This window comes from Ylistrum balloti, unplaced genomic scaffold (genome assembly GCF_031769215.1).
Source record: "Ylistrum balloti isolate Yb309-2 unplaced genomic scaffold, AGI_CSIRO_Ybal_v1 Utg369650, whole genome shotgun sequence".
Classification (NCBI taxonomy): Eukaryota; Metazoa; Mollusca; class Bivalvia; order Pectinida; family Pectinidae; genus Ylistrum; species Ylistrum balloti.
In genome coordinates, this window is record NW_026781906.1 from 44,604 (window position 1) to 64,548 (window position 19,945).

Genomic DNA, 19,945 nt, shown 5'->3' on the forward strand with positions numbered 1-19,945 from the left:
TTCTAGGACTTCGTCAGTGATGTTACATCATACAGCTGCTTCGTCCTTCTAGGACTCGTCAGTGATGTTACATCATACAGCTGTTTCGTCCTTCTAGGACTCGTCAGTGATGCTACATCATACAGCTGCTTCGTCCTTCTAGGACTTGTTAGTGAAGCTACATCATACAGCTGTTTCGTCCTTCTAGGACTCGTCAGTAACGCTAAGGAACTAATTCTGTAACCTAAAAGGTGACTGAGAAAAATCAGCTGTTTGTCCTTCTAGGACTCGTCAGTAACGTTAAGGAACTAATTCTGTAACCTAAAAGGTGACTGAGAAAAATCAAACGTGATCAAATGAAATGTCAGAATCTAGAGTCTAGATGGAGTGGTGCACAAGCCCGATAACTGAATAAATTTCGTTATTCTCACATAAATAATAATAATTTTAAAACAACATTGAGTAGAAATGTGTATTCTGATCCATGCCAGCATTAGGATGAATTTAAAGGTGACATGAAGGTTACCGCGAGGACTAAATAACCATCAGTAATGTCTACAAGCTGTAATCTTGAAGATTGTAGAAGACAAACATGTGGAAAGCATCTTTTATACAAAACTAGAATCAGATACTGTAGAGCTAAACTCACAATGAGTCTACTGAGCGTCAGGATAAAGTCTGCTGATCAATTACATCATATGTAAAAGGAAAAAATAAAAAAAGTGTTACACGAAATCGCTATTGACAGCTCATATCTATCAGTACAGAATAGTGGCTTCTAATCTTGAATACATTCATTGCCTTGTTACCCAATTATCTGATGATGAAAAATATCAACTGAGATGACCATGCTTCGCATATTATATATCGTTTTGGTCAGCACGCAAATCACGTTTGTCTGTTTTCATTGATTATAGAATAAGCTCTTACATCATCCGCGTGCAAGTTATTCTTATTTCTACCACGGAAAAATAATAAATGTACAACATTGTGTATAATAAAGTCCTTTATCTACCACGGAAATCAATAACTGTACAACATTGTGTATAATAAAGTCCTTTATCTACCACGGAAATCAATAACTGTACAACATTGTGTATAATAAAGTCCTTTATCTACCACGGAAATCAATAACTGTACAACATTGTGTATAATAAAGTCCTTTATCTACCACGGAAATCAATAACTGTACAACATTGTGTATAATAAAGTCCTTTATCTACCACGGAAATCAATAATCAATAACGGTACAACATTGTGTATAATAAAGTCCTTTATCTACCACGGAAATCAATAGCTGTACAACATTGTGTATAATAAAGTCCTTTATCTACCACGGAAATCAATAACTGTACAACTACCACGGAAATCAATAACTGTACAACATTGTGTATAATAAAGTCCTTTATCTACCACGGAAATCAATAACTGTACAACATTGTGTATAATAAAGTCCTTTATCTACCACGGAAATCAATAACTGTACAACATTGTGTATAATAAAGACCTTTATCTACCACGGAAATCAATAACTGTACAACATTGTGTATAATAAAGTCCTTTATCTACCACGGAAATCAATAACTGTACAACATTGTGTATAATACAGACCTTTATCTACCACGGAAATCAATAACTGTACAACATTGTGTATAATAAAGTCCTTTATCTACCACGGAAATCAATAACTGTACAACATTGTGTATAATAAAGTCCTTTATCTACCACGGAAATCAATAACTGTACAACATTGTGTATAATAAAGTCCTTTATCTACCACGGAAATCAATAACTGTACAACATTGTGTATAATAAAGTCCTTTATCTACCACGGAAATCAATAACTGTACAACATTGTGTATAATAAAGTCCTTTATCTACCACGGAAATCAATAACTGTACAACATTGTGTATAATAAAGTCTTATATCTACCACGGAAATCAATAACTGTACAACATTGTGTATAATAAAGTCCTTTATCTACCACGGAAATCAATAACTGTACAACATTGTGTATAATAAAGTCCTTTATCTACCACGGAAATCAATAACTGTACAACATTGTGTATAATAAAGTCCTTTATCTACCACGGAAATCAATAACTGTACAACATTGTGTATAATAAAGTCCTTTATCTACCACGGAAATCAATAACTGTACAACATTGTGTATAATAAAGTCCTTTATCTACCACGGAAATCAATAACTGTACAACATTGTGTATAATAAAGTCCTTTATCTACCACGGAAATCAATAACTGTACAACATTGTGTATAATAAAGTCCTTTATCTACCACGGAAATCAATAACTGTACAACATTGTGTATAATAAAGTCCTTTATCTACCACGGAAATCAATAACTGTACAACATTGTGTATAATAAAGTCCTTTATCTACCACGGAAATCAATAACTGTACAACATTGTGTATAATAAAGTCCTTTATCTACCACGGAAATCAATAACTGTACAACATTGTGTATAATAAAGTCCTTTATCTACCACGGAAATCAATAACTGTACAACATTGTGTATAATAAAGTCCTTTATCTACCACGGAAATCAATAACTGTACAACATTGTGTATAATAAAGTCCTTTATCTACCACGGAAATCAATAACTGTACAACATTGTGTATAATAAAGTCCTTTATCTACCACGGAAATCAATAACTGTACAACATTGTGTATAATAAAGTCCTTTATCTACCACGGAAATCAATAACTGTACAACATTGTGTATAATAAAGTCCTTTATCTACCACGGAAATCAATAACTGTACAACATTGTGTATAATAAAGTCCTTTATCTACCCAGGAAATCAATAACTGTACAACATTGTGTATAATAAAGTCCTTTATCTACCACGGAAATCAATAACTGTACAACATTGTGTATAATAAAGTCCTTTATCTACCACGGAAATCAATAACTGTACAACATTGTGTATAATAAAGTCCTTTATCTACCACGGAAATCAATAACTGTACAACATTGTGTATAATAAAGTCCTTTATCTACCACGGAAATCAATAACTGTACAACATTGTGTATAATAAAGTCTTATATCTACCACGGAAATCAATAACTGTACAACATTGTGTATAATACAGTCCTTTATCTACCACGGAAATCAATAACTGTACAACATTGTGTATAATAAAGTCCTTTATCTACCACGGAAATCAATAACTGTACAACATTGTGTATAATAAAGTCCTTTATCTACCACGGAAATCAATAACTGTACAACATTGTGTATAATAAAGTCCTTTATCTACCACGGAAATCAATAACTGTACAACATTGTGTATAATAAAGTCCTTTATCTACCACGGAAATCAATAACTGTACAACATTGTGTATAATAAAGTCCTTTATCTACCACGGAAATCAATAACTGTACAACATTGTGTATAATAAAGTCCTTTATCTACCACGGAAATCAATAACTGTACAACATTGTGTATAATAAAATCCTTTATCTACCACGGAAATCAATAATGTACAACATTGTGTATAATACAGTCCTTTATCTACCACGGAAATCAATAACTGTACAACATTGTGTATAATACAGACCTTTATCTACCACGGAAATCAATAACTGTACAACATTGTGTATAATAAAGTGGTATATCTACCACGGAAATCAATAACTGTACAACATTGTGTATAATAAAGACCTTTATCTACCACGGAAATCAATAACTGTACAACATTGTGTATAATAAAGTCCTTTATCTACCACGGAAATCAATAACTGTACAACATTGTGTATAATCAACCTTTATCTACCACGGAAATCAATAACTGTACAACATTGTGTATAATAAAGTCCTTTATCTACCACGGAAATCAATAACTGTACAACATTGTGTATAATAAAGTCCTTTATCTACCACGGAAATCAATAACTGTACAACATTGTGTATAATAAAGTCCTTTATCTACCACGGAAATCAATAACTGTACAACATTGTGTATAATAAAGTACAACATTGTGTATAATAAAGTCCTTTATCTACCACGGAAATCAATAACTGTACAACATTGTGTATAATAAAGTCCTTTATCTACCACGGAAATCAATAACTGTACAACATTGTGTATAATACAGACCTTTATCTACCACGGAAATCAATAACTGTACAACATTGTGTATAATACAGACCTTTATCTACCACGGAAATCAATAACTGTACAACATTGTGTATAATAAAATCCTTTATCTACCACGGAAATCAATAATGTACAACATTGTGTATAATAAAGTCCTTTATCTACCACGGAAATCAATAACTGTACAACATCGTGTATGATTAAGTCTTATATGAAGACGAGGATCCATTTATATATATATTTTGAATGTTCATATTATCCTCATACTTCGAGGTAGACAAATAATTACGGGGGGTTCATTATCAGACACGGCAGTGGACAAATACTTAAACGTTAATGTTACAGTGCTCCAGATAACTTTTTGACATGTGGGGTTTTCACTCCTACCTTTATAAATTGAGGGGTTTTTTCACCCCTGCCTTCATCAAGTGTATGGGTTTTTCCATATTAGGGTAACACTGAATTTGTAAACATTTTTGACAGCGCCATATTTGCTATGCGACTGGTTTATAATCACGATCAAGAAAGCGCTTGTTACGAGTTTCGTTTACTTGATAAGTGTCTGTTTGACTTAGATTATTGAGTTTTCTAACTACGTAATATTGGAGCCGGACATTGACGCAGAGTCCGGATTTCGCACGGGTTAATGACGCAATTCTTATTTTTTTCCTAGCGTGAAATTAGAAATATTGTGCGTGAAAACGCATTCACGCAGGCTATCTGGAGCACTGTGTTACACATTATGATGTCAATTTATCGATGAATTAAGATATAATTAAAGGGCTGTGTTGCATATAAATTACGGTGTCCCAAAACTGTGTATAATGAAGTGTTATATCTACAGCTACAAGACTGTGTGTAATTGAGTCTAATGCCAAAAGGAAGATCCAAGATTTTGGGTGAGAAGGTGTAATGAATGTTATAAAATAAAAGGACTAGGCTGCCTGCACCTATCTTCTGAACCAGTTCTCACGTACTTGACAGCAGTTATGAAATTTTACAATAGAATGAAAACCAAAGAACATCGATGGTGAAACGAGAAATATTTTTGATAGTAAAAGTTACTGTTTCGACGATGTGATTACCAAGGGATAACGCCAATTGCAATGAACTTTTCAACGTCTGCTAAGGGGCGTAGCTCCGAAATATTTTACGAATACAGATATCTGCGCACCTCCCTTCTCCGGATCCCCTATGACACCAACTACAGTGGTTCAATAGACGTACTTATTTGAGTAAAAAAAAATAACCCTGATATTTACCACAGAGGAAATCAATAGAATTATAAAATTCAATGTGATAAACATCTTATATCTACGATAGAAACTCAACAGAACACAAAACTCTTTTTTGATAAACTTCTACCACAGAAACACGACAGAATACAAAAACTCTTTGTGATAAACTCTTACATCTACCACAGAAACACGACAGAATACAAAAACTCTTTGTGATAAACTCTTACATCTACCACAGAAACACGACAGAATACAAAAACTCTTTGTGATAAACTCTTACATCTACCAAAAAAAAAAAAAAAAAAAAAAAAAAAAAAAAACGACAGAATACAAAAACTCTTTGTGATAATTTCTTACATCTACCACAGAAACACGACAGAATACAAAAACTCTTTGTGATAAACTCTTACATCTACCACAAAACAAAACAAAACAAAAAAAAAAAAAAAAAAACGACAGAATACAAAAACTCTGTGTGATAATTTCTTACATCTACCACAGAAACACGACAGAATACAAAAACTCTTTGTGATAAACTCTTACATCTACCTCTTTGTGATAAACTCTTACATCTACCACAGAAACACGACAGAATACAAAAACTCTTTGTGATAAACTCTTACATCTACCGAAAAACAAAAAAAAACAAAAAAAAAAAAAAAACGACAGAATACAAAAACTCTGTGTGATAATTTCTTACATCTACCATAGAAACTCGAAAGAAGTACAAAACCCTGTTTCATATACTCAACAGAACACATAACTATGTGATAAACTCTGGTGTGTACCACAGAAACTTTATGACATTGTAAAAGTTAAGTGTTTCAATTTACACAGATATATGTACAGTTACACAGCCTTTATTGAAAGGAACTCACCTCATATTCCACCTGTAATTGTCGGAAGGTTTCCCTAAACACGCCGACTGGTATTGCTGTATAACCGTGTAGATGTTCAAGCAGGGCCTCGTGAATAAACTCGAATTGTTTCTAGAGAGTGTATAAAGGGAGGTAAGTGTAATTCATTTGAGAATTTTACCACAAATCATACCTACAAGCTGTTCAGTTCATTACATGTGTCTAAAACTATGTGGCAATTCTAAGTTGTTATACAAGATAAGAATTCTGACTCATTTTAGTAACACTTACTTAAAAGTCATGTCAAGCTTAACTATAATGGCTTTACTTACCTCATTTCTTAGTTTAATCTCAACTAAGTGGCATTCATGATACTATATGATGACGTTTCCGTCATCTTCGAGGGAATCGATTCAAATTTTCATCGAAATTCTGTGACGCAGATTTAATGTACATTATCTCTCTCTTTTTTTTATACAAATATAACATATCGCATACCGGGTATAAAACCGAGATACATATATATACCGTTATAAGTCTAAAAGAACATTTGCACTTTGCACGATGAGACGACAAAAATCCGATGTTTTACATTCATTCCACATGAAATGGAAAAAAATGGACGGCAAATATCAATCAATCATTGGTTAACACATTTTATAGTAATTTGTAGTCTATATGTTAATTTGAAATCTGCTGTGAAAGGACTTTTATATCTGTATATGTTTAAAGCTGTCAAAGTTTACCGACGTTTAGAAAGTGGAATAACTTTGATTGGAATGTGCAATATCGTATTTGTCTTAATATAAGTGTTTATACATAAAGGGTAGAAGTATTCGTACAACGATGATTGTTACACGCTACAAATAAGTTTATAAGACAATTCCATGTGGTTTATATCAAGAATCGTTGACATTAAAAAGTATGTCCATGGCATAATACTGACGTTTATAACATAGAGTGATGACGCTTATAAAAAAGAGTGATGACGTTTATAACATAGATTGATAATGTTTATAACATAGAATGATTACGTTTATGGCATAGAGAGGTGACGTTTATAACATAGAACGATTACGTTTATAACATAGAGAGGTGATTCTTCAATGGGACAATGACATTTTCACATAATCATGTCGTTTACATTATATGAAGTTGACCTTTTAAATACCGCGATTAGATATCACCTGCTGGTATGTAACAGTCGTTTATATCGGAAAGGTTATAGAGTACTGATAATATGACCTATTCATGTCAGTTTGGATACATAAAGCAGAATACATACCGCAGTCTGAACCATGTTGAGTCTCTGTCTACGCAGCGTTTCCACGCAGCGCGTGACGCTGACGTAACCAGTGGCAGCTGCTTCCTGAACCAAGCATGCCAAGGCGATGTACGTGCCCGTCCGCCCTATCCCAGCACTACGGCGTCACACAATCAGTGTTATTGAAGTTCATGTAAGCGATATCATGATCGTTATGTTTAAAAATGTTGTTTTTCAACTCTTTTCAACAGCTGCTTTAAATCTATTTTGATACCGAAACATCTTTTTCACTGCCACAAGAAATTATATAGGTACTTATTTATGTTTTGATACCTGTTTGAGGCTAAAGGTTTAGTCAGTTATACACACTTTAGTATACAACAGCAGTACCACTATTTGATGACATTGCTATATCTCATAAGCGTAACCGTTTTCAATTTATAATTGATTGCCAATGAATGCGAGGTATGTTTGGAAATAGTGCCCGTGCAGGATTTTGGGTAAAAGAAAATGCATAAACTTTTCTGAAAAAAGTAAGAATTATAGTCCTTTTTATTAATACTGATCATTTACCGATGTATCAATTTGCTCTTTGCTACATCCAAACAGGATTTGAATAGCATAGAACACAGCTCGCTTTACTGATATGAGCCCTTTTACTAAAATAAGACTATATTCTAAAAACTGGTAACTTTATTGAGATTTAACTGACAATGAATTTCTGGTGTGAATGCAAATGTACGGAAACGCGACTTTTAGAAATAGATATTGACCTTCGTCATTAGTAACCAGCTAATGTACAACTACATTTACCTGCAATGCACGACTATAGGCACCTCCAATACCTGCGTCTCTACTTTCCGGTAGAACTGGACAAGGGATGAAGCACTAGGTGGGGCTTTCTGATCCGGCCAGGCTGTGTAGTGGAACATAGTTACTGCTCTTGTCATATTACCCTGTGTTTATAAAAGGCAATATATCCGTGAGAAATGAATTAGTGAAAAGACATCAAGAAAATTTATTGTTATGTTTTTGAGGCACTAAATTCTAGTTTTTCAAGATCTTTTGGTTTGTCTATTGGTTTTTTTTTTTTTTTTTACCTTTTTTGTCTTTGAGAACGTGACATTAACTATTGAATACAACAGGATTTACATCGCGAGTGTCGTGAGGAAGCAGAAGACGTTTACTCTTTCGGAACACCTGGTTTTATTCTTCTTGTATATATTCAGGAGTCTTCGTGTAAATTTTTCTTTTTTTCATTTGTTTGCAATGGTTTTATTGAATTTGAGTTTGGAATATCATTATGTTGACATATTGGTATTTTCTGTTTTTTTTTTCATCAAATATGTTTTTTTTTACAGTTTTACCTATAAAGGTACACTACACAAGAAAATCACGAAACAATGGTGGGGCATAACGTTTCCTAACTGTGGAGACAGTGTGAAGTTTGGTGAATATACACAATATACTTACTTTTTGCACTTTTAAGTGTCTGATCATAAACGTTGCAAGACTCTCTTCTTTTTCCAAACTGACTGTTATAGAACTGAACTGTTCACTCCCTCTGTTAGGCCAGTACTGTTTGCATTTTGACTGGAAATGAACCATTGAAATCACTCGTGTTTTCCATTATACCTCTCTTACCAAATTGTGTTCATATCCATTATACCTCTCTTATCAAATTGTGTTCATATCCATTATACCTCTCTTACCAAATTGTGTTCATATCCATTATATCTCTCTTATCAAATTGTGTTCATATCCATTATACCTCTCTTACCAAATTGTGTTCATATCCATTATATCTCTCTTACCAAATTGTGTTCATATCCATTATACCTCTCTTACCAAATTGTGTTCATATCCATTATACCTCTCTTATCAAATTGTGTTCATATCCATTATACCTCTCTTATCAAATTGCGTTCATATCCATTATATCTCTCTTACCAAATTGTGTTCATATCCATTATATCTCTCTTATCAAATTGCGTTCATATCCATTATACCTCTCTTACCAAATTGTGTTCATATCCATTATATCTCTCTTACCAAATTGTGTTCATATCCATTATACCTCTCTTACCAAATTGTGTTCATATCCATTATACCTCTCTTATCAAATTGCGTTCATATCCATTATACCTCTCTTACCACCTCTCTTATCAAATTGTGTTCATATCCATTATACCTCTCTTATCAAATTGCGTTCATATCCATTATACCTCTCTTACCAAATTGTGTTCATATCCATTATACCTCTCTTACCAAATTGTGTTCATATCCATTATACCTCTCTTACCAAATTGTGTTCATATCCATTATACCTCTCTTACCAAATTGTGTTCATATCCATTATACCTCTCTTACCAAATTGTGTTCCTATCCATTAAAAACATCACAATTCGATTCTTGTGAGTAGCTTACTATCGTGATCAAATTAACTAGAAATAAACCATAATCTCACTGTCACCTAATTATAGTTACACTCTTGTTTTGTGTGACGTTAAATAAATTACTTTCCAACACGTTCCTGCCTCTTATGCTTGTTATGATCATGGAATCCTACCTTCCCGTTTTCAGTCAGATTTGTCAGCATCACAATTTTGGTACTGCCAAGCTGCCACACCATTCTCCAAAAATCATTTACTGTACTGTCCATTGGCCCTGAATTCCCCGGAAAATGAAATATGAATAGACGGCATCAAAGTTTTTTTTGTTTTTGTTTTTTTTTTAAGATTAAATATGTGTATAAGCTTTTAGATGGCATCAAGATTGATTTTTAAATTAGATCTGTTGATAAACATTTAGGGTATAATTTATATATGTTACAGTGGTGGGATCACGCAGTGTTACACGACGTGTGCACACGACGTTCCTAGTGTGTTACCACACACGCAGTATGTAATCCTGTAAAATAGAAGATGTTATACGAAGTGATTAAAGTATAGATACCTTGGGCAGCCACGTATTGATGGGTTTTCTCGTATCCCTTCAGAAATAAAAAAAAATATATAAATAGTATTATAAAACTTTGTTACCACGCTTCTCATCCTCGATACTCCAGGAGTTACGATCACTGTCACTGAAAAATGGAGGGCACAAGCGAAGTAACTAGATTGGTTCCAGGAAAAACACCACTGACCAATCACAAGCTGATATGCTTCTTTTGAAGATTCAAAGGAGCGACACGCAATTTCAAAACCATTGCAATGTACCATTGTGAGACCTTCAGATTCGTTTGATGTACAAAAAAGGATCAAACTAGTCTTTTCGTCTTGTCCGCACGTGGGACCTTAGATTTTGCCACATGTTCCAGGAGTGCAGAGAGCGATAGTGATCGTAACCTCTGGAATATCGAGGATGCATGCTTATAACACTTGCAATACAACGTAAAAATCACGACTTCTTCCTGTCTGGTCCTCAGATTATATATCATTTCTCAAAAAGCCATATGTACTGCATTTGCTTTTACCAGAACATTCGCCATGCATTGTAATCTCGAGATATCTTTAAAACAACAACAACAAACAAATAAACAGAAATAAACAATAATAAAATAATAATAAAAAAAAACAAAAACAAAAACAAAAACAAAAAATGGAAAAAAAACCACCATCGTTGTAAATCTATTCTACAGTATTCCCACCTTTTAAAGTATAAGTATCTTAAATGAAGTATTCTATATCATCTCAATTATTCCTGATTCCTATGATAAATATTACACTGTTCCCGACAGGAAAGTTGTTGCTGTGACTGTGGTACTTACATTTATGTAGCTCGCATTAATATAATCGGAGGTATCGCCATTTTCTTTCTCCAGACAAACACGGGTGGAATCGTCTAAATGGAAGGAGATAGTAAAGTACAATTTCATCTCAACGCAAATTGGAGCCCTAAACGCAACATCGTAACGGAAAGATTATACGCAACAAAGCGGTTAAATTCCAGGAGGATTCTTTATCGCAGAAAACATTTCAATTATTGGAAAATATACATCGAAACTGCAGTGTTAAGGAGAAAACAAACCTGGACCAGTGCGACACAAGAAAACCCACATTGTACATACATTATACACAGAGATATATCATGGAGATGTGTTACTGAACTCGGGGGAACAAAGTTTGTAAAACAAACAAACAACAATGACAATCCACAAGTTAACATGATATTCAACATTGACAAATAACAACGATGATCATACCGACATGTTGACGGAATCATGTCTCAAACATAGATTCGAAGATCACCATATGAACAAATGTAAGATATAAACGGAGACTGCTGGGAAAGTAAAAGGAGAATAAGACCAGGTGTGACATCGATAGGAATCTGACGTCAGAAGGAAACAAGCGGACTCTACAGCAGCTCGGCTTGATGGTTTTAAATGTATGGTAAGTACTGTCAAAATACGAAAGTTTTTGACAATGAGTTGATATTCTAGGCTAGGTTAATATTTGATATTATGGGTTGTACATGTACATGATTTAAGCTGCTTTAATCGGTCGATGTTGATGTTTTCCTCCAGTTTATTTGTAGATTAAATAATTGTGTACTTACACGGAAACACTTGTTTGTATCTATTTTTAGACTTGTTCTCTGGCAGGTTGGCAACGTTTGCTTGTTCTTGTAAACCTTCTTTAAATTTCTGTTGATGACAAATTAATTTACATCGTAATGCCCATCAAACGTATATATACCAAAACCAACACTTATCATCGTTAACAAGGAAAATATATTTTGTTCAACATTTGTCACAACATCTAAACAACGGTAATTGAATGATAAATACTGTACTTAGAAGTAAACAAAGCATTTATCACATTTATTATAAATTTATATATCTAATGAAGTTTTTTTGGATAAATTGAACTATTGATATATCGATGAAAAGATACTGAGAAAAAACAACAAATATTACTTTTCTGTAGGCAGGTAGATCAGGTTTACAACTTCTGATAAGGCCAAGCCTCTATGAGTATACAGAAAGCGATAGTACATTTCAGACGTTTAGTTGACATACACAACCTGGTTTATTCTGAAATCGTATTCTAATACATGTTTCTTATCTGAAAATTAAACCGAAATATTTACTGCGAATGTTGAGGTAACGTAACCCTCAACTCTCAGATCCCTCTTCACGAATACTCCTAGTGTGTCTACAGCTATCATTCCCTCGGGCACCTTGGAGAGAGGGTTAAATTCATAGTAAGTGTTAGAAACCTCTTTCGCCTGCATCACCCTGTCATCTATATTATCGAAACTATCACTGAATGAATCGTAGTCATCTGAAAGAAATCAAAATACTGTCAAACATATCATTTAGAAATACATTATGAAATTGATCACAACATATTTAGTCAAAGTACTGTCAAATATGTCATTAAAAATATATTATGAAATTGATCAAAACATATTTAGTCAAAATACTGTCAAATATGTCATTTAGAAATATATTATGAAATTGATCAAAACATATTTAGTTAAAATACTGTCAAATATGTCATTAAAAATATATTATGAAATTGATCAAAACATATTTAGTCAAAATACTGTCAAATATGTTATTTAGAAATATATTATGAAATTGATCAGAACATATTTAGTCAAAATACTGTCAAATATGTCATTAAAAATATATTATGAAATTGATCAAAACATATTTAGTCAAAATACTGTCAAATATGTTATTTAGAAATATATTATGAAATTGATCAAAACATATTTAGTCAAAATACTGTCAAATATGTCATTAAAAATATATTATGAAATTGATCAGAACATATTTAGTCAAAATACTGTCAAATATATCATTAAAAATATATTATGAAATGGATCAAAACATATTTAGTCAAAATACTGTCAAATATGTTATTTATAATGATATCATTATTAAACATGTCGATGATGAAATAAACAAACCATAACTAGTTTAAACGATATTAAACATGAACATGTCGATGGTGGAGTTGTTCACAACAATCTTTTAATCTCTGAAAACATTATTGATATTAAAATGCATATGTTATCTTTAAAATGGAAACGAAAACTAGTTTAAGTAATGCCATTATACATTACCAGAAATATCGGAATCCATTTCTGCATAATTTCTTTTGAATGAAGACTTTCTTCGTACTGGGTATTGGACCTCATTTTGTCTCTTCATCTTCCTCCTGAAACGTTGTGGTTATACACATACAAATATATTTTCATCGATATATTTTTTTACATTAAGCCGAACAAACCCTATTATACAGATATCATCAATAAACTAGACTCATACTACAAAACCACTACCCAAACGTAATGAAATCCTTCACAGGGAATCATGATATATGTATTCATGTGCAGTTGAACCTCATTATCCCGAACTTTTATAACTCGAAGACCCGGTATAACTCGAAGACCCGGTATAACTCGAAGTAATTCGTCAGTCCCGGGTAAACACACTGTGCATTCAAATTTTCCTTAAATCGAATTCTCGATAAAGTTTTTTCACGGTTACATCGACTTCGAGATAATGAGGTTCGGCTGTACTTGCTTTATCTACACCTGACTTTATAGTAAAAATACATTGTAGGTTATTTGAATTCTTACTAATGTATATATACTGAAAGGATAAAGAAACGCAGGGTAATATTTATTCCGATATTTTGAAAACGCGTTCTCCAAATAAAGTGAAACTTTGTGGATTGAGTAATTAGGTCATATTACACCTTGTCATGTATCGAAAATTTAGTCACGGTACAGTGCGCAGCTCTGGTAAATGGAGGAAGGAAAAAACAAGAATCTCGTGCACCGTGTTGTTCTGGTCTCATGCAGCGTTGGTCTAGTCACTCTTCGTTAGTCTTTATACAGGCCAACTGCTTCCCTAAAATTGATTGAGAATTTGATTCGTTTTAAGAAATGCACGACTCACAGAAGTTCATAGGGGTCAGGCCATTCAGATGCTGATGCAAGGACAGCTGCAAAATCAGGTTGCTAGGCACTTTGGTGTTAATGTTTCCACCATAGAACGTCTTGTAAGACGTCTTCGGGAAACTGGGCGATTGGCCGATCGACCTAGGTCAGGACGACCGCGCGTAACGTCACGACGTCAGGATCGCTATATCGTCGTCTCTCAGGTGCGTAATCGGCGCCTTACTGCCGTTGAGAGTGCACTTAATGTTCGTGAAAATCATGGGCGTCCTATAACTGTAAGGAATCGATTACGAGAAGTTGGTGTAAGAGCACGTCGCCCCTACGTAGGTCCACACCTTACCCCTGATCGACGTCAGCGTCGTATGGCCTGGGTCGCTGCACATGCTCCACGACGGTTTCCACTGAGGCAGTGGAGACAAGTTTTCTTGACGGACGAGTCTCGACTCTGTCTTTATCGATCTGACGGCCGTCAACGTGTGTACCGACGCCGTGGCGAACGTTTTACGGACGCTTGCGTTGTAGAGAGGGATAGGTATGGGGGCGGTTCAGTAATGGTGTGGGGAGGAATCTCACACGGGTTAAAATCACAATTGGTTGTTATTGATGGCAATTTAACAGCAGCTAAGTATAGAGATGAGATCCTCCGACCCCAATTTTATCCCTTTCTTACAGCAGCATAATCTAACTCTCCAGCAGGATAATGCTAGGCCCCACATAGCAAGGATTTGCCAAGTCTTTCTGGTCAACAACAGCATTCAACCACTAGATTGGCCGCCATATAGCTCTGATTTGTCCCCGATCGAGCATCTTTGGGACCAGTTGGATAGACAGGTTCGAAAGCGCCAGCCACCCACTGCTACTCGAGAGCAGTTGACCAGAGCTTTGATTGAAAAGTGGGACAACTTCCCCATAAGACGGATTAACGCTCTCATGAACTCTATGACTAGAAGAATAAGGGCCGTGACCACAGCAAACGGCGGACACACAAGATATTGATGACTCAGTTCAATTTCAATTTCAAAATCCTATGGGTCCATTCAATTTAATCGTTAGTACTTCTAAACCAATTGTCAGATGCAAAATACAGACTTTGGAATTTTTTAAGCTTTAATTTATCTGTAAGTATACAAAATTTCGTTTTAAATGAAGCCCGATATCATACTTAATTTCTGGTTTAAAGTTCACCCTGCGTTTCTTTGGAATTTTTTAAGCTTTAATTTATCTGTAAGTATACAAAATTTCGTTTTAACTGGAGTCCGATATCACACTTAATTTCTGGTTTAAAGTTCACCCTGCGTTTCTTTATCCTTTTAGTATAGAATACTTTCTGTATGTCGTGTTTCATTTAGGATTTAACATATATTTGCCCGAGAGATACAGTATCCTCTGGAATACTGTTCCAAAAAGTTAAAACTATCTTTGACAGTGACATCGTACAGAACCTTTTGTTTATTATCAGCAGGGCGACAACGAAACACACGATGAGTACTACAAAGGTTGAAATGAGACCAGCTCCTAGACCAGATGACATCATATCTGCTTGCTGAGATTCTACAATAAAACATTTCAGAATTTATATAGAAAACAGTCCAACTGTCTTAAATCAACAGCAAACAAAACATAAAACGAAAATGTGATTTTCTGGAAGCACTCGGCATGTTTTAATGTCTTTCTTTAATGTTTGAAAGTGTATTGGTCACAAAAAGATCTAGAAATGATGATGAAGGATTCCAGAATTATCACAGCTAGCAACAGACCCGTCAATGATGATGAACACCAGAATTATCACGTCTTACCAGAGACTTTAGGACAGAATCCCCTTTAGATGGTTTTTACACTATACAATATTTACCTGCAGTGATACAGCGAGGTGGTAACGAATTCCATGTTCCGTCTTCCTGACAAGTGATAGATGTTGGACCTGCTATGATGTATCCAGAAGAGCAGCTGAACCCCACGTTTGTCCCGAAATAGTGAGTCTTCTCGCCGGATGCGTTTGATACTGTCACTGTGTCGTACAATGTAAATACGGGGCATGCCGCTAGTTCTGTACAAGGCAAAAACAGTTTTTGATAAATGCCATTGGAACTTTACACACGACAGATTAACATCTGTTTTCTCCTGTCGTTTTAAAAATATGGATATCTGAAGAAAAAGTGAATTTTCTCAGTCCATGGTAGTCTGATTTCCCCGTTTATTCATGAACACATTAAACTGTAACTACTTTCAGCAGTATTGCTGTAGTTGATATTTGCCAATGGTATATTAAAGTCAAATTGACAGCTTATAAATAGAACGCGTCAAGGAGACGGAAAACCAGTAACCGACCAACTAAAGGCAAATTAGTAAAATAAAAAATAAATCATCTTCAAACGAAACTAATCTAATCGTTTATAATTGCATTCTTACCACAGAACCAGAATGATCATAAAGCAAAAAGCAATTCGGAATAGGATGGACATTAGGAGTCTAGGATGTTAATAATACTCACGGTGACAGACAGGAAGCTGTCCATCCCAGGTCCCGTTAGCCTGACACAATAGTGAGGTTCGTCCGTCTACACGGTACCCCTGATCGCAGGAGAGATGCAGCTCGTCCGTATATCGGTATTCCATGTCTGTCAGTAATAAGTGTTCGTCCGTAGTTACTGGGGTGGGACAAGATATCGCTGCGGAGAGTGAGATACGATACGGATTTCTTGTACATATAGCATCAGATTTACACAATACGAAGTCGATACGAGATTTCAAGATTTTAGCTGAAGTAATGAATGGTTTCAGATTTGTAGAAAATAAACTTAAACCGCAGAAAGTTACATACATGAATCATATACAGTGTAGTTCATTAAGAAAATATTCTCCATTTTTGTTACAACTATTTTAATTTAAAAAATTAGGGTTGCATTCCTTTTTAAGACATGGAAAATGCTTAAAAACTAAAATTGTCATGATAAATTTCATTCTAATATTTCAAATAACTTTTTTGAAGATAATGGTATAATTTCGGATATATATATTTGTCAATTTATTAAGTTACAATGACCGAAATCCGGATATTATGTACTCATTTGCTTTGCTTGTTGTTGGGAGCCGGAGAAAAATGAAATGGCATTACAGTGAACGCTCTCCTTTTTTCACTATTTTTTCCGCATTTCCCTTCGTCGTATCGTTGCTAAATTAATTTGTTTACGATAACTGGATTGGTAGAAGGAAAGCACGATTAATACAGACTGCCCTTGTTTAGGAAGCACGAGAGAGTGTAGAATTATTAACAAGTTCTTGTAACTTTTAACATACAACACAATACGTACCCCGACATATAGGCAAATCCGAGTCCCAACGTCCGTCTGTCCGACACCTCAGGGTCGAAGATCCTTCCATAATATAACCAGATTGACAGGTAAGTGTGATAGAGTCACCATACCCGTACGACTTTTCAGCAAACAAAAAGTGTTGTTCCTCACCAGGAGAGGGGCATATAACAGCTAGGGATAAAAAGGTGTGATAATGTTATTACTGAAAACAGGGTGGGACGGTATGGTTGTTTGATTGGGAGCGATAGGACGTCAACACCATTAAAAATACACGTGCATTTCAATGAGCAATTAGCTAAGTGAACCAACAAAATAATATGAAGTAAGTCACGAGAGTTTGATTCCGTTATCGAACTGCCATCAATTCAATGAGACATCGATTAAAATAAATTGATATAGGCAAGTGGGATTTTTACAGGCAGATGTAAACAAAATTCTTTATTTTCACCTATTTTCATAAACATATGCTTATGTACTACACAGATAAAGGAAAATTTTCATTTCCTTCAGTTTTTTTGCTACTGAGGAAGTTCTGTACTGGTGAGTATCGAATGTGCTTCAAGATTATGGATAAATGTGATTTTTTCTTCTTGGCACCACAAAAGTGAATGTATCAATACTTGATTTCAACTGATTGACCACTAAAACGTGCTGATTGACCACTAAAACGTGCTGATTGACCACTAAAACGTGCTGATTGACCACTAAACGGGCTGACTGACCACTAAAACGTGCTGATTGACTAGTAAAACGTGCTGATTGACCACTAATCGTGCTGATTGACCACTAAACGTGCTGATTGACCACTAAAACGTGCTGATTGACCAGTAAAACGTGCTGATTGACCACTAAACGTGCTGATTGACCAGTAAAACGTGCTGATTGACCACTAAATGTGCTGATTGACCAGTAAAACGTGCTGATTGACCAGTAAAACGTGCTGATTGACCAGTAAAACGTGCTGATTGACTACTAAAACGTGCTGATTGACCAGTAAAACGTGCTGATTGACCACTAAACGTGCTGATTGACCACTAAAACGTGCTGATTGACCACTAAAACGTGCTGATTGACCAGTAAAACGTGCTGATTGACCACTAAACGGGCTGATTGACCAGTAAAACGTGCTGATTGACCACTAAAACGTGCTGATTGACTACTAAACGTGCTGATTGACCAGTAAAACATGCTGATTGACCACTAAAACGTGCTGATTGACCAGTAAAACGTGCTGAATGACCACTAAAACGTGCTGATTGACCACTAAACGTGCTGATTGACCACTAAAACGTGCTGATTGACCAGTAAAACGTGCTGATTGACCACTAAAACGTGCTGATTGACCAAAAAAACGTGCTGATTGACCAGTAAAACGTGCTGATTGACCACTAAAACGTGCTGATTGACCACTAAACGTGCTGATTGACCACTAAAACGTGCTGATTGACCAGTAAAACGTGCTGATTGACCAGTAAAACGTGCTGAATGACCAGTAAAACGTGCTGATTGACAAGTAAAACGTGCTGATTGACCACTAAAACGTGCTGATTGACCAGCAAAACGTGCTGATTGACCACTAAAACGTGCTGATTGACCACTAAACGTACTGATTGACCACTAAAACGTGCTGATTGACCACTAAAACGTGCTGATTGACCACTAAAACGTGCTGATTGACCACTAAACGTGCTGATTGACCACTAAAACGTTCTGAATGACCAGTAAAACGTGCTGATTGACCACTAAACGTGCTGATTGACCACTAAAACGTGCTGATTGACCAGTAAAACGTGCCGATTGACTACTAAACGTGCCGATTGACCAGTAAAACGTGCTGATTGGCCACTAAACCGTGCTGATTGACCAGTAAAACGTGCTGATTGACCAGTAAAACGTGCTGAATGACCACTAAACTTGCTGATTGACCACTAAACGGGCTGATTGACCAGTAAAACGTGCTGATTGACCACTAAAACGTGCTGATTGACTACTAAACGTGCTGATTGACCAGTAAAACATGCTGATTGACCACTAAAACGTGCTGATTGACCAGTAAAACGTGCTGAATGACCACTAAAACGTGCTGATTGACCACTAAAACGTGCTGATTGACCACTAAAACGTGCTGATTGACCACTAAAACGTGCTGATTGACCACAAAAACGTGCTGATTGACCAGTAAAACGTGCTGATTGACCACTAAAACGTGCTGATTGACCACTAAACGTGCTGATTGACCACTAAAAC

General features: G+C 35.1%; 1 protein-coding gene across 1 annotated transcript in view; it reads right to left on the reverse strand.

Annotated features, from left to right (window-relative positions):
* LOC132556510 (uncharacterized) overlaps positions 1-19,945 on the reverse strand; it is a 63,189-nt gene that overhangs the window by 21,920 nt on the left and 21,324 nt on the right. Inside the window, exons 9-22 of the mRNA XM_060220923.1 lie at positions 17,696-17,869; positions 16,877-17,053; positions 16,238-16,432; positions 15,828-15,936; positions 13,543-13,637; positions 12,559-12,752; positions 12,025-12,112; positions 11,234-11,307; positions 10,420-10,456; positions 10,034-10,131; positions 8,938-9,057; positions 8,278-8,420; positions 6,222-6,332; positions 5,914-5,968 (exon numbers count right to left, since the gene is read on the reverse strand). Coding sequence (XP_060076906.1) covers positions 5,914-5,968; positions 6,222-6,332; positions 8,278-8,420; positions 8,938-9,057; positions 10,034-10,131; positions 10,420-10,456; positions 11,234-11,307; positions 12,025-12,112; positions 12,559-12,752; positions 13,543-13,637; positions 15,828-15,936; positions 16,238-16,432; positions 16,877-17,053; positions 17,696-17,869 — 1,670 coding nt within the window. The remainder of the gene's footprint in view (positions 1-5,913; positions 5,969-6,221; positions 6,333-8,277; positions 8,421-8,937; positions 9,058-10,033; positions 10,132-10,419; positions 10,457-11,233; positions 11,308-12,024; positions 12,113-12,558; positions 12,753-13,542; positions 13,638-15,827; positions 15,937-16,237; positions 16,433-16,876; positions 17,054-17,695; positions 17,870-19,945) is intronic.